The sequence below is a fragment of the Bison bison genome, unplaced genomic scaffold (genome assembly GCF_000754665.1).
Source record: "Bison bison bison isolate TAMUID 2011002044 unplaced genomic scaffold, Bison_UMD1.0 scf7180017864066, whole genome shotgun sequence".
Classification (NCBI taxonomy): domain Eukaryota; kingdom Metazoa; phylum Chordata; class Mammalia; order Artiodactyla; family Bovidae; genus Bison; species Bison bison.
The window spans coordinates 4631722-4655392 of NW_011494638.1; the positions used below are offsets into that span (position 1 = coordinate 4631722).

Consider the following 23671-nt stretch of genomic DNA (forward strand, 5'->3'; position numbering starts at 1 on the left):
CACATAAATGCAAAATACAGTCCACTGGTCAACCCCCAACCAACATTCTGTTTTTGTAAACAAAGTTTTGCTGGAACACAAACTGGCCATCATTTACATACTGTCTACAGGTACTCTTAAGCTACAAGGAAGAGTTGGATAATTGTGACCACATGGTCAACAATTATTCACTATCTGATTCTACACAGAAGTCTACTGACCACTGTGCTAAGGCACTACTTCTCAAAGGTTTGGTTTGCATATCTGAATTGTTTGTTCCCAATGAGAAATGAGATTTTGTGAAAACATAAACCAATTATGTTACCAAGTACAATATTTATTTAAACTACTGTTTGTTTTTTTTTTCATTGCTAGATTTTCTCAGTGAAGAATTTATAGTCTGGTACAGGTTCTTTTTCTCATAGTGGATAGGTATGAACAATTCATTGATTAGGTACTTTCACTACTATAAGCAGAAGTGGTATCTAATCAGGAGGAGGAACTACTCAGAGTTCACAAGGAATTACCGTATCATTTACAGACCTACTTTGGCACAGTGCTCCAGGTTTTTGCAGCATTAGGCAGCAGGCTTGGCAGTTATTTGAATCAGATTCAGAAAATTGTCCTTACATAGACTTTCTCATCTTCTTGCTCTCCTAAGGAATATGTTACTCCAAAAATCTTCTGTGCTATAGATTTATGTTTCAACAAGGTGAAGGATGACAGTTAATAAGTCTTTATTTCCCCACTTTTTCTTAGGAGCAGGAACTATAAAAATATTTACCCCCACCCCAAAAAATATTCAAGAAAATAAGTCAATAATTTATTTTGCCCATTTAGCCTCTTTAATTTACTGAGCAGATAGAAAACTATTTTAAATTATAATTCTCTTGAAGTAGAAGAATTTGTAAAGTAAATCTATTCTCTGTAAATATTAGCAGTTTCCCCTCTGTACTTTAAGTGTCAATTTAAAATAAATCATGCATCAATTAAAGAAAACAGAATGCAATCTACCGGTAGCTTTAACATGAAATTTCCTTGAACAATATACAATTTCTAGAGGCGCCAAAGGTAATCTGACTCAAGCAGCTTTCTGAAAAATAAAATTATTCAGGGACAGATTTTTATTGCAAATATTTACTCAAAAAACTACTATATACAGCATAATTTTAATACCCATTTAAAACATTTAACAGTGAAACAAAATTTAAGAATTCAAAGCACATTTTAAGAAGTAAAAATGTAGCATTTTAAATAAAAGTTTATTAGTACTTCAAAGCAAACTACTCTTATTCATATTATTCATTTCTGTATCTATTATTTTCTATATGATAAAAAAACTGAAAAAATCAATTTAGCAGCCATCTTAAGGATAAATTAGGCTAAATATCCCAAACCAATTTTTTACATCCTGCTTTAGGTCCCATTTGAAGTTTCTATTTTACAATTACAGAAAAAGTCACTTAAACATGGCTGAATTCATGCCAGTTTACTGCTTTACAAATATCTACATTAATCTGTACTTTGGTTTGGTTTCCAGACCATGTTTATGGTTCTATTTCTAAAGAAGATCATTAAAACAATATTAAAAGCATAATAGCTACAGGATTTTCAACAATGGATTTCTACTTTATACAACTAGTTCATCAAGGGATTTCTGCACAGCGTACACACTGACAAAAAGCACAAATATAAATTTTTATTTTAATAATTTCACTTTCACTGAAAGTTTAATTAAGGTAAGCTTACAGCCTGGCAGGCTAACACTTGTATGGAGGTACACAGATTCAAATATTCTGTTCACATGCTTCTGGCAGTCTGGAATGTTATATTATATTCAAAATTAAGTTTATGTTCATCCAAATTCTCATTAGATCAACTAATTTAGCATTCTAAACATGCTCCATTTACCAGAATCATACTCAAAATGAAGCTCTCATTAACAACGCCAATCAGCTATTATTTTAAATCAATTATTCCTAAAAGGCATGTGGTTTCCAAATTTCTTCCTTTAAGTTAATTGAAAAGGATGTACAGGTAATAAGGACTTTTAGCTTAGGACTGATGGAAATTTCAAAAGCTTCATTAACATAACTAATATTCTAATAATCAATTCATATTGATCACCAAGTTCCATGTCCTTGAAAACTGCGAAATGACTTTTTCATTGCAAACTTAACTTTCATTAAATCTTACTCATGTTTTAAAAACTTCTTGGAAATTCATACCTAGTCATGCTATTAATGATGGATTGATTTAATAACCTAGGCTCAACATACAGGTAAAATATATGAATGGCCTCCCTTACATTTTTCTATGTCTGCACTCTGCAACACCACCACTGAGGTCACCTGATAGCACTGTTCCAAATGGTCTTACTATTGGTACACTAAAACTTAGAATGCCTAGTTAATTTCAACTTCTTTCTTTTTCATCTACCAGGTCTCCTGTTGTCTCTGTTGTGCTAAGACTATTTTCTCCAGGAACGTTATCTGTTTGATCAGACACTACAGCATCAGTCTTGGCTGAAGGATCACCACTACCCTTCTGAAGAATCTCTGTGGCTTCAAACTCAAGCACTTCTGATGGAGTCAAAGGTTCCAAATGAACACTGCCTTGCTCACTAACATCAGAACTAACAGATTCACGTTCATCTCTTTTTCTCAAAAACTGATCAATACTAACATCACCAGATGTTAACCGCAAATCTTTAATATTCTTGGAAGAAAATCTAGCTTCACCAGCATTGCGATCCTCAATCTGATCACATGCAATGAGGTTTTCTGAACTTTGGCACATCTTCAACTCTGTTTCCTGACATATGTGCTCTACTTGTTTTTCCTTTTCCACTTTATCTGCATCAATAGTTGAATCATAACCGAGGATATTCTTTGAGCCAGTTTCCTGATCTTCAAGACAGTTATCATTTTCTTTATCTGAAACGGATATGTCTTCTTCACTTTTTGTTGTTGATGAGCCTTCAAATAAATGCACATCACATCCATTTTTTATTTCCTCTGAAGAAGCTTCATCTTGTTTACTGAAAAAATAAAGCTACTTATTATCTATTTCTTCATAATACAATGTATTTGAATACTTACTTTCAAAGTAAAGACATTTTCTGAAAAAGAAAAAAAGGCACACTTGCCCACCCAAAAAAGAAAAAAAATCAAAGTCCCCAGTCCTTGCCATGATGTTACAATTTAGGAAGTGGCCATTTTCTTAGGCAGCAGAGTGAGAAACTCCATAGTCACATATTCAAAGGAGTCCTGAGGAGTTAACTCATTAGTTTTGATCCTCGTTATCATTACTTTACCTGTTCATACTCTTGCTTGATTTTAGTTAAAATGTGAGTGTGCTTATTAGCTCATAAGAGTACTTTAAATAAGGAATGAATGTATGTGGGAAAAATCCTATTTTCTTTTTCTTTGATTTACATGTCCTCTTAGGATTAGCATGTTTTTCCTAAGCAAAAGCAAGTAAGCATTCACAAAGATTTTACTAATTTCATAACAGCCTTAGAAAAACATGAACACATGTCTAAGAAATATGTAAGCATAAAACTTGAATACCTGTAAGTTTACGTGTATACGTGTCTGTGTATGTATACAGATATACGTAAGTAAGATGTGTTACGCTGATGTGTTAACAGAAACTCTGATGTATTAACAGAAACTATTCAGTGAATATAATTTCCTATGCTATATAGTAGAACCCTGCTGTTTATCTATTTTATATATAATAACATATATATATGTTAATCCCAAACTCCTAATTTATCCTTCCTCCACCCTCTTTCCCTTTTGGTAACCATAGTTTGTTTTCAATGTCTGCAAGCCTTAGAAACAGATTTCCAAGATGATCTCAGGTCACTTATATAGATGTAACAATGCTTATTTTACCAAAAAGAATTTTAATGATTACATTTATCTTATTTCTTACATTAATCCACCTGGAATTTAGACTTTTTTGTAATGAAGTACCCATATATCAAAGCAATGTTATCAAATAGTCATTTATTATTTACTAAATTATATTTGTAAGGCTGTTTCTCTGCTATTTAATTTGTTCTGATGTGTCTTTAGACTATTACAAGCCAATACCATCCAGTTTTAACAATTAGAAATTAACATTGTGCTTCATTATCTAATAGGTTAAACCACCTACATTCTACTGTTCTTCTCCCTAAATCAGTAGTTTGAAGAAGTAAAAGATATTTGTACACGGATGCTCATTAAAACAATGTTTAAAATAGTGAATACAGAAACAATCTAATATCTAACACAGCTATGATTTTTTAAATTGTGGTATTAATAAATAGAAAAATATGAATCCTACTTGAAACACCACTAATTTCCAAATCAAATCCAATTTGGATTTTCAATTAAGTGCTCATTAACCATAATTTGGAAAAAATGACCTATCACGTAAGTTACTAATAAATTATTTTGTATCTCAGTAAATTTTTTCTTTAAAATCTTCTAAATTGCACATTTCTCATTGTTATTATTGTGAATTAACTATGTTATGCATTAGATTTTGTAATGACATGTTATGGGTATATAAGAATGGTTCTGCTGCCTTAATTAATACTTTGGTTAATTTCAGTCATACTTTGCTCATTTTCTTGGGTCTTACAGGTCAATTACATTATCTCAAAAAGTTATAATAGTTCCCTCATTTAAATTTGTAAAATTCTTATTTTTGTTCAGATCTTATTGAACTAATTATAATTTACAGAAAATGTTAAATAATATAGATGTGTCTAGTCTTTCTCCTAAGTCCTTAGTTGAATTCTGTTAACTTTTTTCATCCAAAATTCTAGGAAAAATGCTAGATAAAGAAAGGGCTAGATAATTGTCCTGGTCAAGTCTAAGAAACATCGTCAAAAGGTCTTATTCCATAATTTTCTTTTTAGAGGCAATAGATTGATTAATCTCATCAAGTTAACAAGCAGACTATGGTAAAACACACAGCATAAAGACAGAAATGGGGAAAGTAATTAAAAGACAAAATCATCTTTAACTGGAATAAAGTTCTAATTAGAATATTGGATTCTCTTTTGCTAAAAAATAGTGAAATCTCGTGTTCTAAGTGTTCCACTCAAGAATTAAATTTAAAAAAAAAAACACGTTGAATTTTGAAACTTTTATGTTGAGATCCTACCACACAAGTAACTTATAGCTTTTAAAAAATACTTTAAAAATAAGATTTTAAAACTATTTGCAATAATTGTCACCATCTTATAACCTGCAGCATCTTGTAACTATTTTCATTTAACAGAGGCAATTACAATCCATTACCATTTTATTTACTTGTACTCTAAAAAATTAACAACTTATAAAATGTATTCTACATATTTAAAAGGCTTCAAAACTAAGGATCTGTAGTATATTTCTGTTGTATTAAAATTTCAAAATTTGATTTTAATTGAAAGTCATTACTAAAAGGAACACCATATATAAAATTTAAATAGCCCTTTCCCAAATAACTGAAATAATATACAGCTCAAATATCATTTTATATACACAAATTTCAAGAGATTCAGCTTTTCCTTATATTTACCTTTCAGAATTTGATGTTTCTGTTTCTCCTTCAGCCAAATTAGATCTTGCAATTTCCTGAAATGATTAATAACATTTTTCTTTTATATTCAAAACTAAGCTTACATTCAAATTATGTTTATATTCAAAACTGCTACTTTTATTAAACTTTCTAGATAAAAAGAACTTGTGTGCTGCCTAGTATTCCAAAGAAAGAGAAAAAACAATTTCTTAAAGTATGTTTTAGAATAACTCTTAAAACTAAAAACAGGATTTCAAAAATTGTTTTTTAAAAAACTCATAAGAATTTCAGTGTACCAAAAGTTTTTGAAGCAAGGATATGAAACAGTTACCCAGTTATAACAATACCTGCTTTCCTTAGATTCTTCTAAGTGTGAACCATAATTGTAATTACTAGAAAACTAGTAAAGCACACCTTGAATTTGAATAAGTCTCATCCACAGTATTTTATACACACATATTAAAAACAGGTACTTAGGTAAAACATTATGAAACTATGATTTTATATTTGGAGTCATGGTAACCCTTCCATTGTCAAACCAAGTAATATTAAATAATATACAAATGAAGTATTTTGATTATTTCAAATGTTTTTTTGGGGAGGAAAGAATATAATAAAACCTCAGTAATAAAGAGGCAAGCTTAACAGTTTATAACAATTAGAAATTATTGAGACTTTACGATGCATGAAGTAGTATATTAAGAACTTTACATTCACTGTCTCATTTAATCTTCATTATTAGATATTATAAACTCCATTTCTACAAATGAGAATAAAGACTGTGCGGGTTAAGCATCAATAGAAAACCCAAGGCAAAACCACAGTAAGTGGTGAAATTTCAAATCTAGGTCCAACTTTTAGTCACTAGAATGATTGATTCAAGTCTGTGAAAGTGATCATGGTGTATTAATCACATACATGTATTTCCCTGCTCTCCAAAAACACTACTAAAATGAGGGCAAGGAAATAAAACAATTTCCGCTCATAAAGACCAAGAAAGCATCAAAGCATACTAACTGTCAAAGAGATGTCAACAAATTTGTAGATGCAAAGTAGCTGAAGGAATAGAAATTAACTTCACAGTGTGGAGGAAGTGATAACTAAACATTTGAACAGGGAAGTGCAAGGAAAAGAGAATCAATTTTCCCAGAGAAGTTAACAGATCTGGTATTTGGAGAAATTCAGTACAATATTCAATACATAAAAGGCAAAAATAAAGAATGAATACTGCTGAGAAATCTAAATACTCTCCCCAACTCACACAACAGGTACCTATTCTTTCCTCTACTGCTTAGGCCAAAGGCCAAGTCTTTGAACTGGAGACTGTCTATGGACTTGTGAACACCAGGAATGGCAAAGGGCAGGTAAGAGGTACTGAAAGAAAACAGAAAAATTTAGTAAAGGTCCATAAACTGAATAAAGTGATCCTCATTTATCTCTCTGCCTGGCTCCCAGAATGCTAGCAGCCAGAGGAACCACTCATCACTCCACCAACCCCAGCTGGAATCTAGGAGATTCCTCTTTGAAGAAAATTATCAGCCTCAAAAACTTTGAGAGCATCCTTCCTACCAAAGAATAAGTCACCTCAGCATCTGATTTTCCTATGCTGAAGTCTAAAAAATTGCCAAGCAGACTGAGCATGTCATACAGCACAGTAATCCATGAAGCAACCTTCACAACATAATCCATGTCAGCAGTTCTCCAAGTTGGTTCACAGACATATGGGGCCTCCAAGACACTTTTAGGAGGCATGTGAGGTTAAAATTCTTGGTACGAAGCAGTAATGAGTAAAAAAGCTGACATTTTAACACAAATCAAGGCACTGACATTGAACCAGTCACTGTATTCTCCACTGGCATACACCAGCAGTAAAATTAATTTTACTAAATGTCAACCCTTGAGTATATGTCTTTTGAATAGTCTGTGTAATGAAATACCAAGCATGCATAAAGTACTGCTGCTGCACACCAAAAACACTTGGGTCTGTGATTTAGTTGTAAGATGAACTTGGCCAAATTTTTTTTCATGGAACATCATTTTTATTTTTAAAGAATGACTGTCAAACTATGAATATTTAGACCTGAGTATTCAGAAGGTTATTTTCTTCAAAAATGACAAAATGAGTACATCACATTAAACAATCAAACAGTGTTTGTTGCCAGGAATAAAATTCAAGAAAAATTTAAATCTTAGGATAACTTGTATCTACTATTCATGAGATAAATGCTAATACTAATGAATGTGATTACCTGATTTGTAATATGAAACATGGCAAAACTTGGAGGATCTATGTAACTTGTATATATTCTATATATTGAATATATAGAACAAATATACTCTAAATGACTAATGAACAATGTTATAAAATCACATATGGATAAAAGATCCAAACAAAGTGCAAGCCTGACCAGTAGATTTTAATGAACCGCAGAGTACAAAATGTTCAGTGATATGATGTCAGATTCCACATTGCAACAAAGCTTTAAGAAAATTTCCACATGTCTAATTTTGATGTCATAAAAAGAATATCATAATTATCTGAGATTATTAAAGTACTGGTTGAAGCTGGGTATTCTTTATATATTTCAATCAAAATATATCACAACAGACTGAATGCAGAAACACAAGAATCTAGTTTCCTTCTGCTTAACTAGACATTAAAAAGATAAGCAAAAGTGTAGAACAATTTATTCTAAATAAATTTCTTTTTGTTTGCAAATAGTTATTTTTCAGGAAAATATTTATATATTTTAAGTAACAATATTTTTTAAATTTCATATTTTTATTTTCTAGTACCATAAACATTAATAAATTTTAGGAGTACTAGGGGGAATAGATAGATAAAATAGGAATGTACCCTGTGGTATGCTGCACTGCACAACCTGTCCCTGTACAAACATAGGGTTTTTGATCATCTTTTTTGTGCTTTAATTTTTAACATGAATGAACATTCAAGGTGTAGACATCCTTTACATTACACAGATTAAAATAAACAAGAGAATAAAGAAAGAGGCTAGGAGACATCAGAGACTTTGCCGGAAACAAAATAAATATATATGATATATATATTCAATATTCCTGGAGATATGATATATTATTATATACATTAAACAAGAACAAAAAAAAACTGAAAACTGAAGAACAAATAAAAAACTAAAGAGCAATTCAAAATAAATATATGGCAACTAAAATAAGTAATTAAGTTTAGAAAATCTTTTTTGAAAGACCGAATGAAAAGACAAAAAGATGGAAGGCAAGAAAGAAAATGCCATACAATCAGAGAAGTTGATGCAGAAAGTAGCTGTCATCAATAGGAGTTTCCAAAAAAAAAAAAGAGAGAGAGAACAGAGAAGAAAATAAAAGTGAAAATTTACCAAAGAAATAAAACAAGAAAATTTCCCCCAAACATAAATATCTAAGATTACAAAGGCTTATCAAATTTGTACCATAATGAAAGAAAAAAGGATGATGGGTGAACATATGAAATTTCAAAACACTTGAGATAAACATTAAAGTTTCCAAAGAACAAAATAATATAAACACCAAGTGGACCAAAAATGGCATCAGACATAATGAAAACAATACTTTTAAAAATGCATAGGAAAAATGTTTTCTATGAATTCAGCCAAACCATTAATATCATTAGAATAAATAGTTATAAATTTACATGAAGTGAAAAAAGACGCAACCTTTCTATGGAAATTGTTAAAGGACATATTTCATCAAAATAAGGAGTAAAACAATAAAAGGACTCACAGTTCAGGAAACAGGACATCCAACACAACAAAGTGGCAAAGTAAAACCCTGATCAACAAACTATGCATCAAGCTTAGAGAGTAACTAGTTTAAAGCTGACTGGAGAGAAGATCTCCAGATCCTCCAACAATTTTTTTGGATATGTGTGAACATTCTGAAAAAAATACTTCCAGATACTGAACAAACTGCAGCATTTAAAAAAAAGCATTAGGTATACAGAAGAGTAAACAAATCAGTAAAAATATAATTTTACCTCAGAAAAACAAAATGAAGTATAGGAAATAAAATTATTGTACATTTCCTAGCTCAGTATGCTGCTGCTAAGTCGCTTCAGTCGTGTCCGACTCTGTGCAACTCCACAGACGGCAGCCCACCAGGCTCCCCCATCCCTGGGATTCTCCAGGCAAGAACACTGGAGTGGGTTGCCATTTCCTTCTCCAACGCATCAAAGTGAAAAGTGAAAGTGAAGTCGCTCAGTATAGTGGTACCAAAAATTGTGATGTTGGGATTTCTTGGTGGTTCTTTGGTAAAGAACTAGCCTGCCAATGCAGGAGACATAGGTTAGATCCCTGAACTAAGATCCCAGATGCTGCAGAGCAACTAAGCCCATGTGTCACAGTTAGTGAGCCCGTGCTCTAGAGTCTGGGAGCTCCAACAATTGAGCCCATGAGCTGAAACTGCTGAAGTCCTCATGTTCTAGAGTCTGTGCTCCATAACAAGAGAAGCCACTGCAATGAGAAGCCTGCACACTCCAGCTGGAGAGTAGCTCCCACTCTCTGCAACTAGAGAAAAGCCTGCACAGCAATGAAAACCTAGCAGTTAAAAATTTTAAAAAATAAAAAAGTTGTGCTGTTAACTGGGCTGAGATCAGTGCTATGCCAAGCCACAGAGTTACCAGAGACAAAATACATATAAAATTTACCATTTTAACCATTTTTAAATGTATAGCTCAGTGGTATTAAATAGCAATACATTCACATTGTTACACAACCATTACCACCATCCATCCCCTATAATTTTTTTCATCTTGTAAACCTGAAAAATCTATACCAATTAAACAATAACTCCCTATTCCCTCCTCCCCCAGACTCTGGAAACAACCACTATACTCTTTTTTGATTACTCTCAGTACCTCATATAAATGAAATCATATATCTTTTTGTGACTAACATTTGATTAGCAAAATGTCGTCAAAGTTCATCCATATTGTAGAATTCTCTTACTTCAAATGGGGTGTATACCACATTTTTTATCCATTCATCTGTTGATGGACCCTTGGTTTACTTCCATATTTTAGCTATTATGAATAATGTTGCTATGAAAACAGGGGTACAAATATCTCAACTCTTGAGGAACTGCTGGACCATATAATTTTTTGAGGAACGGCCATACTGTTTTCCACAATGGATATACCATTTTACCTTGCCACCAACTTTCCTGATAGTTCAGTTGGTAAAGAATCTGCCTGCAATGCAGGAGACCCTGGTTCGATTCCTGGGTCGGGACGATCTGGTGGAGAAGGGACAGGCTACCCACCCCAGTATTCTTGGGCTTCCCTTGTGGCTCAGCTGGTAAAGATTCACCCTGCAATGCAGGAGACCTGGGTTTGATCTCTGGGTCAGGAAGATCCCCTGGAGAAGGGAAAGGCTAGCCACTCCAGTATTCTGGCCTGGAGAATTCCATGGACTGTATAGGCCATGGACTTGCAAAGAGTCAGACATGACTGAGCGACTTTCTCTCACTCACTTAAATGCACAAGGTCTCCAATATCTTCACATCATCATCATCATTTGTCTTCTGGTTCTGGAGATTTTGTGGGGCTTTTATGTTTCTTTTTTAAAAAAGTAACCAGCCTAATGGGTGTGAAATGGTACCTCACTGTAGTTTTGATTTGTATTTATCTAATATTTAGTGACATTGCACACCTTTTTATGTGTTTATTGGCCATTGATAAATCTTCTTTGAAAAAAATGTCTGTTCAAGTCCTTTATGCATTTTTTAGTTGGGTGGTTTTTGTAGTTATTGTGTTTATGAATCCTCTATATATTCTGGATATTAATCCCTTACAGATATATGATTTGCAAGTATGTCCTCGTATTCTATGGGTTGCCTTTTTATTCTCCAGGTAGAATATTTGATGCACAAATTTTTTTAATATAAATTTATTTAATTGGAGGCTAATAACTTTACAATATTGTATTGGTTTTGCCATGCATCAACATGAATCCACCATGGGTGTACATGTGTTCCCCATCCTGAACCCCCCTCCCATCTCCCTCCCCGTACCATCCCTCTGGGTCATCCCAGTGCACCAGCCCTGAGCATCCTGTATCATGCATCGAACCTGGACTGACAATTCGTTTCACATATGATATTATACATGTTTCAATGCCATTCTCCCAAATCATCCCACCCTCTCCCTCTCCCACAGAGTCCAAAAGACTGTTCTATACATCTGTGTCTCTTTTGCTGTCTTGCATACAGGGTTATCGTTACCATCTTTCTAAATTCCATATATATGCGTTAATATACTGTATTGGTGTTTTTCTTTCTGGCTTACTTCACTCTGTATAATAGACTCCAGTTTCATCCACTTCATTAGAACTGATTCAAATGTATTCTTTTTAATGGCTGAGTTATACTCCATTGTGTATATGTATCACAGCTTTGTTATCCATTCATCTGCTGATGGACATCTAGGTTGCTTCCATGTCCTGGCTATTATAAACAGCACTGTGATGAACATTGGGGTACACGTGTCTCTTTCAATTCTGGTTTCCTCGGTGTGTATGCCCAGCAGTGGGATTGCTGGGTCATATGGCAGTTCTATTTCCAGTTTTTTAAGAAATCTCCACACTGTTCTCCATAGTGGCTGTACTAGTTTGCATTCCCACCAACAGTGTAATAGGGTTCCCTTTTCCCCACACCCTTTCCAGCATTTATTGCTTGTAGACTTCTGGATAGCAGCCATTCTGACTGGCATGAAATGGTACCTCATTGTGGTTTTGATTTGATGCACAAAATTTTTAATTTGTACAATTTTTTTCTTTCATTACCTGTACCTTTGTGCAATATCCAAAAACTCACTGCCAATTTCAACATCATGAAGCTTTTGTCCTTTGTTTTATTCTAAGAGTTTTATCATTTTAGGTATTACACTTAAGACCCTCATCAATTTTGAGCTAATGTTTGTATATAGTGTTTGTGTATAGTGCTGGGTAAAAGTTCAACTTAATTCTTTGCATGTGAATATCCAGTTTTTCCAGCATCATTTATTAAACAGACTGTCCTTTCATCATTGGTCTTAGCATCCTTGTAAAAATCACTTGACCCTATATATATAAAGGTTTATCTCGAGGCTCTCTATTCTATTCTACCGGTCTATGGGTTTGTCTTAATACCACACTGTTTTGTTTACCGTAGCTTTGTTGTAAATTTTAAAATCAGGATGTTTGACTGCTTTTTTTTTTTTTTTCAAAGCTGTTTTGGCTATTTGAAGTTCCTTGAGTTTCCATATACATTTTAGGATGAGTTTTTCTATTCCTGCAAAAAAAAAAAATCTTTGGGATTTTTGTAAGGATTGCAATAAATCTGTAGATTGCTTTGAGCAGTACTGGTGTTTTAACATTAAGTCTTTCAATTCATGAACATGGGTTGTCTTTCCATTTATGTCTTCTCTAATTTCTTTCAGCAAGGTTTTATAGTTTCTTTGTATAAGTCTTTTACTACTCTTTGATAAGTTAATTCGTAAGTACTTTATTTTTTTATGCTATTGCAAATTGTTTTGTAATTTCCTTTTCAGATTGTTCATTTCTTGTGTATAGAAATACAATCAATTTTTGTATGTTGACCCTGTATCCTACTATTTGGCTGAATTAACTTTAATTCTAATATGGTTTTTGTGTGGAATCTTCAGGGTTTTCTATATATAAAACGATACCATCTGCCAACATATATAATTTCACTTCTTTTCCAGTTTGGATGCTTTTTATTTCTTTTTCTTGACTAACTGCTCTGCCTAAAACTTCCTATGTTGGAAAGTAGTGAAAGTGGCCATGTTGCCTTCTTCTTGATCTTAAGAATTAAATCTTTTAGTCTTTTACCATTGAGTATGATGTTTGCTGTGGGGTTTTTCTTATATGGCTTTACCATGTTGTGGTAGTTTCCTTCTATTCCTAGGTTGCTGAGCATTTTTATTATTCAAGTGTGTTGAATTTTGTCAAACACAATTTCTGCATCAATTGAGGTGATAATGTGGCTTTTATTGCTTTCTTTCATTGATTTGGCTTATTACATTGATCATATTCATATATTGAACCACTCCTGCATTTCAGGAATGAATCCCATTTGTTCATGGTATATAATCCTTTTAATATGTGGCTGAATTCTGTTTACTTGAACTTTGTTGAGGATATTTGCATCAATGTTCATAAGGAACTTGGTCTAGTTTTCTTTCTTCTAGTGTCTTTTTCTGGCTTTGGTATCAAGGTAATGCTGGCCTCATAAAATGAGTTTAGAACTATTTCTTCCACTTCAGTGCTTGGAAAAGTGTAAAAGAAGAGGTGTTAGTTCTTATTTAGATGTTTTTTAGAATTCACTAAAGAAGTTGTCAAGTCAAGAGGTTTTCTTTGTTAGATTTTTGCTTACTGATTCACTCTAGTTATGTGTCTATTCAGGTTTTCTATTTCTTTATGATTTAGTCCTGCTGTTTCAAGTTTCTAGCGACTTGTCCATTTCATATAGGTTATCCAATTCACTGGCATACGGTTCACAGTACTCTCTTATGATCATTTTTGTTTCTATAGAAACAGTTCTACTGTCCCAACTTTCATTTCTGATTTTAATAATTTAAATCTTCTCTCTTTTTAAGTATTTCTGGCTAAAGGTTTCTCAATTTCATTGGTCTTTGCAATAAGCCAATTTTTCTCTATTGCTTTTCTATTCTCTATTTATTTCCACACTAATCTTATTTTTTTCCTTCTGTTAGCTTTGGGTTTAGTTTGCGTTTTTTTTTTTTTTTTCCCTAGTTCATTAAGTTGTACAGTTGGGTTGTTGCTTTGAGATCTCTCATTTTTTAATGTAAGGATTTACAGCCATATATTTCTCCTTCAGTATCACTTCCACTGAATTTTTAAAGTTTTGGTTATGTTGTGTTTTTGCTTGCATTCTTAGATCTAAGTATTTTCTAACTTCCCTTGTGATTTCTTTAATCCACTGGTTGTTTTAAAGTGTGTTAATTTCTATGATCTGATGAATTTTTCATTTTCCCTTTTTGATACCTGATATTGTCCTGATGTGATCAGAGAAGATACTTTGTATGACATCTATATTTTAAAATTCACTGATGCTTAATTTGTGGCTTATACTATATGGTCTGTCCTGGAAAATGTCCCATGTGCACTTGACAAGAAAGTGTATTCTGTCATTGCTGGGTACAGTGTTCTGTGTATGTATGCAAAATCTAATAGGTTTATTAATAAACTTCCTAGCTCCCTACTTATGTCTGATTATTCTATCAATTATTGGAAGTAGGTTATTGAAGTCTCCAACTATGACTGCAGAATAGTCTATTTCTCCCTTCAACTCTATGAATTTTTCCTTCATATAAATTGATGGTCTGTTATTAGGTGTGCAAATATTCATAACTGTTATATCTTCTTGCAGTATTAAACTTTTTATTAATATATAATGTCTCTCCTTTTCTCTTATAAGCTTTTTTGATTGAAAGTCTATTTTAATAGTCTATTAGTAAAGCCATCCATGCTCTTTTGGTTACTATTTGCATGGACTATTTTTCATCCTTTCACTTTTCCCTTGTGTCTCTGAATTTCAAGTGAGTCTCCTGTACACAGCATGTAGTTGGATCATGTGTTTTTATCCACTCCACTAACCTCATCTTTTGATTGGGAAGTTTAATTCACTTATATTCAGATTAATTATTGATAAGGAGGGACTTATCTGTCATTGTGCTGTTTGTTTTCTATATAACTTGTCTGGCTCTCATTTCCTGCATTACTGACCTCTTTTCTGTTTAACTGATTTTCTGTAGTGAAATGTTTAAGTTCTTTTCTCATTTCCCCTTGTATATATTTTACAGCTGTTTTCGTGGTTACTTTGAGGATTATGTTTAAGTTATAACTCTCCAACACAAATTTATACCCACTAATTTCAATAAGATATCAATACAAAAACTCTTGTTCCTTTATAGTTCCATGCCCATTCCTTTTGTTTGTCAATGTCACAAAATTACAACTTTATTCATTATATACCTAAATATAAACTAAATGCATTAGTACCCTAACTTATGTAGGAAACAAAATTTAGAGTTGCAGAGTTAGAGAAATATTTGGTCTTACACTAATTGTTTTTATTAAGTTCATTCATCTCTTAACCCACATAAGAAAACAAAAAGTATTAGGTACAATTACAAATCACTGTTACAGAGTAGTAGTTTTAAACCGCCCATGCACTTACCTTTATTGAGATACTTATTTTGCTACAGAGCTGAGTTTCATGTACTGCCCTTTTGTCTCACCATGGAGAATTCCCTGAGCACTTCTGGTAGGGCAGATCTAGTGGTCAAGAACTCTTAGTTTTGTTTATGTGACAATGTCTTAATTTCTAACTTCTGAGGGATAGTATTGTGGGATATAGAATTCTTGATACTTTTTTTTCTTTGTAGTGGTTTGAATATATCAACCCGCTGCCTGTTGATTTCCAACATTCCTGATTAGAAGTCTGTAGATAATATTATTAAGAATGCCTTGTATGTGACGATTCATTTCTCCTTCCTGCTTTCAAGATTCTTGCTTTACCTTTTAGAAGTTTAATTATAATATGTCTCAGTGTGGGTCTCTTTGAATTCACCTTACTTGGAATTCTTTGTGTTTCCTGAATGGTTATATTCATGTATTTCATCAAATTTGGGAAGTCTGCAATCTCTTTTTCTTCAAATAGTCTCTCTGCCCCTTTCTCTCTCTTTTCCTTCTGAGACTCTCATCATGTGCATGTTGGTCTGCTCCATGGTGGCCTATACTTCCCGTAGGCTCTGTTCACTTTTCTCCAAGCTGTTTCCTTTCTGTTCCTCAAACTCTGTAACTTCTACTGTCTTAACTTCAAGTCTGTTGATTCTTCTCTTTTCAAATCTGCCTTTGAATCCTCTAGTGAATTTTTCAACTTCAGTTACTGCACTTTTCATCTCCAGAATTTCTTTTTAGGTTTTCTATCCCTTTACTTATATTTCCATTTTGTTCATATACTATTTTCTTGACTTTCACCACACCTTTCTTTTGTCCTCTGGGCATCTTTATGACAGTTGCTTTAAAGTCTTTGTCTAGTATATCTGGCACATGTCTTTTTCAGAAGTTTCTGTTGAATTTTTTCTCTTGAATGGGCCATTCTTGCCTGTTTCTTTGTACGCCTTGTGATTGTTCTTGAACACTAGAGTGTTGTACTCTGAGTCTAATAATGTAGTAACTCTGAGAATCAGATTCTCCCCCTAGCCCAGCATTTTCTGGTTTTATTTTAATTAAAACATTTTTATTGTTGTAGGCTATCTCTGTTCCGAAATCAGCCTGAGGTGTAAACCTGAGGTCTTCTCATGTCTTTTCTGAGCCTTTCCCTTGGCATATACAATCACTTCTAATTTTACCCACATATACAGTTGATTTTGAATGTCCTAGTCACATTATTGACTAGGACAATAATGTGTTAGGACAATCCCCAAACACATTATTGACCAGGGGATTTTTGCAGAAACTAATGCCAGTGGCTGGCAATTTGTTCTGTAAGTGAATGTTGAAAGACTTTGGTCAATAAGGTTTGGGTAATAAAAGATGTATTACTGTGTCACTGTTCAATAAGTTGTTAATATCTGGCTCCTGAAAGGGGGAAAAGAGAAAGATGAAGGAAGAAAAAGGACTGTGCACTTAAATCCCTTGGAAGTCACTTCAGCTGGAGGGGAAGGTGCTTGCAAGAAAGGGAGGAGGTGCAGCAATACTGAGCCCACTTCCTTGTCTTCAAAACTCTGTGTTAAGAAGCAGCAATCAATGATAACAGCACAGATTCCCAGTATCTGGAGGACAAGGTCTTTTTTGCCCACTCTAGCTCGCATAAGTTGCATGCAAGCTGCTCTAGGAACATGGGCACAGTTGCCTGCCATATGGTTGCTACAGTGTTAAGTGCTTAAATTGATGTAAGTTAACTGAAATTCACTCTGCAAGTCTTCTCCTGGAAGTTACAAGCCTTTAACAGACTCAAGAGTTTCAAAAAAGTTATATCAGATAGATTCAGCCTGTGCAATTGCTGTCTAGGTGGGAAGCCAGATCCCCGGTGCTTCCTACTATGCCATCTTCTCAGAATCCTCCTCTCTGTATAGTTTATAAGTTTTTCCCCACAGAACACTTACGTAGATGAAAAGTGTTGAAAACTTGAAAAGTAAGTATATTAAACTCAAACAGTAGTTTAAGTTTAAACATTTTATTCCAACAAAAACCAGAATTTGTTACTATTTTACTTTACTGGTTTTAGTGGAAGCAAGCACATCAATATTTTCAAAATCTAATTTTTTCTTATCTTGTTTTCAAATAAGTAAACTATCATATTTGGCAATTTGTCTTGATCAAATGACAATTTTAAATAATTTAAAATTAGCTTACTGAAACTTCATTTTACCGTGACTGTGGCATTGTTTTAAAATCTGGGTATCACTTTGTTAATCAGTTTTAGAAGACACAAATATACTGCTTATATTCTATGTTGCTTTCAACTACTTCATACGAAATTTCTATAGAACTTTTATTGTCAAAATATTTAAGGACTGAGTCAGCAGCTACTTTTTGTAAATCAGATGTAATTTATAGAAAATAACTTTGCTCCAGTTTAAAAGTTCAAAATCTGAAGACATTTTATTTAACTTTTCATATATCTATTTCGAATATGAAGTTAGGGCATTTATAACCTGAATGTTTACTTAATAATCACTTTTCCCATAATTATCAATAGTCTCATTTAGTGAATCATACATTGCCAATTTCTTTTTCATTTATTTTCAAATTCAGGGAGAATATTCACATCTCTTGCTCAAGTTTTACATTCACTGGACACACTTTCAACATTACTTTCTCTCATTTGTGGAAAGCAAAAGAATAGGATTTTTATAAAGCATGGAGATTTATACACGGTCATGTTTTCTAACTGTAAAACTTTATTAAACTTTTGCCACTTTGTTCAAAATATAGATAATTTTTATAAAAATCTGTAATGTATTTTTACCAAGATGTTTTTGATCTCAAGATAAAGTATTTTGACATTTGAAACTATTTCTTCTCATAGCTGATAAATGTCTATAATTTGTGTGTAAAGTATCAAGTATCTTGCTTGAGTTTAATCTTGATGCCTATCAGGGATCTGTATGTGATTTTAATATTGTTTTCAGAACTGACAAGAATATTTCATCTGCTCGCTATATTACCCTACTCCTAAAATATATATCCTTTGTACAATACTAAAAAAAAGATATTTAAATTTACAGATGTATAATTTTTTATATTAAATTATGATTATGAGCTGAGAAAGGCACAAATTTGGCATAATTATTTAGGGAGAGAAATACTGGCTTATATAAACTTGTATACATCTGCCATATCTATTCCATTATCATATCCTGGCCATGACCATTTTTTTATATAAGTATCCCTTTCTACCTTATCAAAATGTGATAATCTAGACCATGTCTAGTTTATTTTTAATAATAGCTTTATTGAGGTATAATTATCCAACTTGTTTTATTTCAATTAAGTTGAAACTTTCTTCTCTTGCAATGATATCATTCTTAATGTAAATATACCTGGTAATCAAAAACATTCACTCATGATGTACTATACCTGGTTTATAATAAAGTAAAAAGGACTGTTTTACTTCTTTCATTCTCCATAGTATTTCAGACAACAGGATTTCCTAGTAACACTATAAATGTTTTGAACTTTACTATACAAATGAAACACAGAATATTTTTAATGATTAGCTATATGATTTTAATGTTTTTAGTTCAACTGAATTTAGAGTATTTCAGGATCTGAACTTCCAATAATTTCTTGTGATCCTTTGAGAGAAATTATTTTTTGTACAAAACATACATATGTAAAGTCACTCATGTATTTTATCACATTTTATAAAGCATTACCTATTAAACTATCAGTTTGGATACACATTAAAAAACATGTCCATTTAAAAAAGCATCATGATGAAATATGAAATTTTCATTATCACAAATTCTGTTTAAATTTTTCAAACCTTTGAAACCATTTTTTGAGTTGCAAATATTTAATTTCGTTGCATTTTTGCAAAAAGAATCCACAGGAAAAAAAACTAAAGACAAGGATTCTCTGGAATAAATAATCCAATCACAATTAACTAACTCACCACTAGACTGCTTTTAAAAGACTCAGCTTTAGAAAAACCTGTGCCCACCAGGTGAAAGACATACTTTAAAATTTGCATTTTGTTCTTGGATGGGCCTATGCTCTATTAAAATCATTTTACTTTATTAGAAATAGGTGGCTGCAATTAATTATAATTTTAATTCAATGGCATTTTCTTATTTTATTGCACATGCTTATATTACTAGCTTCTGACATTTCTAACATTTAATTTTCTTGTCTTTTTCACACAATTAAAAAAATTCTTTATTTAACTCTAAATTTCATAGTAATTCTACTCTAATAGTGTTAACATTAGATTTCAAGTAGCTGAAATTTTTTTTATACCAAACCTGTTACTCTTCCCTATAATTCTGATTAACCTTTACATTTACATGCATTTTTCTTCTTCTAAACAATAGACCACTTGAGTTTTTAGATGTTATATTTAAAGAATTTTAGTATAAATTTTAAATACTTATTTTTAATTAACACATTCAGTATTATTTCACACTGAATATTGTTATGATATTTAACAAACAGGTCTACACAAATGTTTGTATGAAAAATACAAGAATCAGTTACTATAAACAACAGAAAACTATACACCAGATTTCCAGACCAATGTGGTGAAAAAAGTAGTGAAAAATATTTTTTATATAAACAAGTGAGTAACAATAAATTTCACTGTTTTCAGTGAAGAAAGTATAAAGTTTCCTGGTAAGAAAACACTTTTTCAGAAAATTTTCACATTTCATCAAATCAATCTTATTTATGAAAGGTCAAATATATTAATAACTAACATCGGTATTACTTACCTTAGTGCTGTTAATAATGTAAAAAAATCACAAACATAGATTTGTAATTAATAATAACTTTCCCTTTTACTTAGCAGTAACGTGAAGTTACAAGCAATGAAAATGTGTCACCTTCCCTCATGACTGAACAAGGATCATAAAAAAAAAACAGAAGTGAGACCTTGTGTTTATGTTCCCTATGTGCATGACTCTAGGGTCACAGAAGGGCAGGGCTGGATGCTGTCTTTAATTACAGCTTTGAAATTATGCTCATCATGGATTACTTTGCATTAATTTTTGTTCTTAAAAATATAAATGAAAATGTTTATCTGATTATTAAATTTTTTTGAAGCCCCCTTTAATTTTTCGCCAGAGGTGAGGCCTTACTTGCCTCACTCTAATTCTGGCCCTGGTTGGGATGCTGCGGTTAGGAGGAAAGAGGAAAGTAGGGATGGTGGTCTAGAGAAGTAAATCCTTAACTACTATTAACAATCAGTCATAGTTCAAAAAAAGACAAATCAAAATACGGTTATATTATTAACAAATAATAATAAAATAAATACGAGATCAAATAGCTGAAAGAGTTGAAAATGGCTGCCTCTAAAGACCTGAATGGAAAAGGGTGAAGGAGATGAGTCACTACTTTTATGACAAACTATGCACACAAATTTTTAACTTTTAATTTGATAAAGATAAAATGTAATTTTACAAAGTCTCAAACTCTTATGTCTGAAAAACTTACAAAGCCAAGCAAAAAAAAAAAAGAACCAAAACATAACACAAAAGAAAAACAAAGACCTTAGAAATTCTTTATGGATATCCCCAAGCAGCCTTAAAGGAATAGACCAATTTGTCATTTCATTAATGAAGTAACAGGGAACCCCTATTTTTATGTGTATGTTTGAATTGAGAAAAAAATATTTTTAAAAAAGGGAGAAATACTTTTTCATGTGAACCTACCACAGCTGATACACTTAAAATATTGGATTATAAGTTTTTCATGTCTAATTGTCCTACTAGATTCTGACCACCTTGGGGACAGGGAAATAATTTTATTAATCTTTGCTGCCAATACAAATTCCTAGAACTTGCTATCCAGTGTTCCCTAATAGCCAAGGAAGGAAGCAAGGAAAGAGAAAGGAATCTGTACCTACCTTCTCTCTCTCAGCCTTTACTTAGTTATAATGAAACTAAACTAACTCTAAGACTACAGGGGAAGGGTTATGGTATACATATAGTGAGGATATGAAAGCAGTATACAGAGCAGCAGAACAGAGGCTGTTTTAGAAAACCACTATACAATATGAATTCCCATATACAGTCTATATACTATGAAAGGAATTGATTTTGATGGAGAAAATGTAAAACTATACAAACGAAAATATGACAACAGGAAAATACTATTGAGTTTTAACACTGATTCCACTCCAGTGTATCAGATCAAAACCTTGAAGTTTGATCCAAGCTATCCTCCATATTACATGTGTACTTAAATGCCTGGGTCTATTAAGGGACTATCCACAGCACATATATGCTTGAAAGAAGTACCCAGACCAAACTGTTCTATGTAGCCTTCCATGTAATATGGCTTCCTTTAACTCTGCTTATGGCCTGCTAAATTTTTAGCATAAGCTTTTTTGCTTTTAATGAAAAAATAAATAAATAAACTTCAGGAAGTTTGCTGATGTATATGAAAAGGTTGGTTTTACTTGACACAGATGCAACAGGGCAATCAAAGGAAAGTAAGAGTCTGATGAGTTTATTCAACATGAATATATCAGGAAAGAGTCAATGGATGTTGTTAGAAATTATGAATTCATAGGTTTTCTTTACGTCCATGCCTTTACATATTTGGAAAAAAGAGAGGCAAACCCTGTTGTCCCCAGGGCATAGGGGCCAACTGTGGCTGGGTGACAGAAGAAAACATTTCTATTCTACAGAGCCAGCTTGAAAACCTCAGGACAACAGAGAACATCACACCAACCCCTACCACCCACCACTAGGATGAAAAGAAAGTGAAAGTGTTAGCCTCTCAGTCATGTCTGACTCTTTCAACCCCATGGACTGTAGCCTGCCAGGCTCTTCTGTCCATGGAATTCTCCAGGCAAGAATACTGGAGTGGGTTGCCATTCCCTTCTCCAGGGGATCTTCCCAACCCAGAGATTGAACCCACATCTCCTGTACTGCAGACAGACTGATTACCATCTGAGTCACCAGGGAAGCCCACTAGGATAGCAAACATCAAATAATAAGCAAGAGCAGTACTGTTGGAAGAAAGGCAAGAGTGCAAAGAGAGAGAAAGAAAATCTCTATGGCTCAATCCCACAAAAAAAAGACTAAAGCTGAGTGTGGAGCAAGGATACTGAGGAAAAAAAAACCTCCAGTAACATAACTTCCACATTAAGCACAAGGAAATACTACAGGAATTGAACTTGGCAGTATATGAAGGGTAGCCATAGAGATAAAAAATAAACCCAAGTCAACTCACTACTGCTGCTGCCGATGCTAAGTCACTTCAGTTCATGTCCGACTCTGTGTGACCCCATAGACGGCAGCCCACCAAGCTCCGCCATCCCTGGGATTCTCCAGGCAAGAACACTGGAGTGGGTTGCCAATTCCTTCTCCAATGCATGAAAGTGAAAAGTGAAAGTGAAGTCGCTCAGTCGTGTCCGACTCTTGGTGACCCCATGGACTGCAGCCTACCAGGCTCCTCCATCCATGGGATTTTCCAGGCAACAGTACTGGAGTGGGGTGTCACTACCTTCTCCCAACTCACGACTACGTGGACCAAATCTCACATTAATGGCCTAAGATGAGAAAAGGCATGCCCATTTTCAGATACTATTTATCTTAGTCCAACACATAATGCCTTGCTTTCAATCACACATTCACAGAAAATGCAAGGGGAAAAAATCTGTAATGTCAAAAGATAAAACAATCAGCAGAACCATACTTAGATATAACCCAGCTATTAGAACTACTAGAAAGAAAATTTTAAATTATTATGATTACTATGTTATATGCTTTGGTAGAAAAAGGAGGAAATACGCATGATCAGATGGAAACTTTATCAAAAGATCAGAAACTGTAATAACCAATGAAATGCTAGGGAAAATAACCCAAGCAAACCACAATGACAGAAAAGAAATGCAAACA

The 23671-nt window shown here is 33.1% G+C and overlaps 1 protein-coding gene across 5 annotated transcripts in view; it reads right to left on the bottom strand.

Moving 5' to 3' along the window:
• Nucleotides 1-1085: 1085 nt before the first annotated feature.
• Nucleotides 1086-23671, bottom strand: part of ZNF280D (zinc finger protein 280D) — a 120616-nt gene continuing 98030 nt past the window's right edge. For all 5 annotated transcript variants that reach the window (XM_010836793.1, XM_010836792.1, XM_010836794.1 and 2 more), the window contains 2 exons: nt 5545-5600; nt 1086-3019 (listed from right to left, as the gene is read on the bottom strand). In XM_010836793.1, coding sequence (XP_010835095.1) covers nt 2395-3019; nt 5545-5600 — 681 coding nt within the window. In that variant the 3' untranslated portion in view covers nt 1086-2394. The remainder of the gene's footprint in view (nt 3020-5544; nt 5601-23671) is intronic.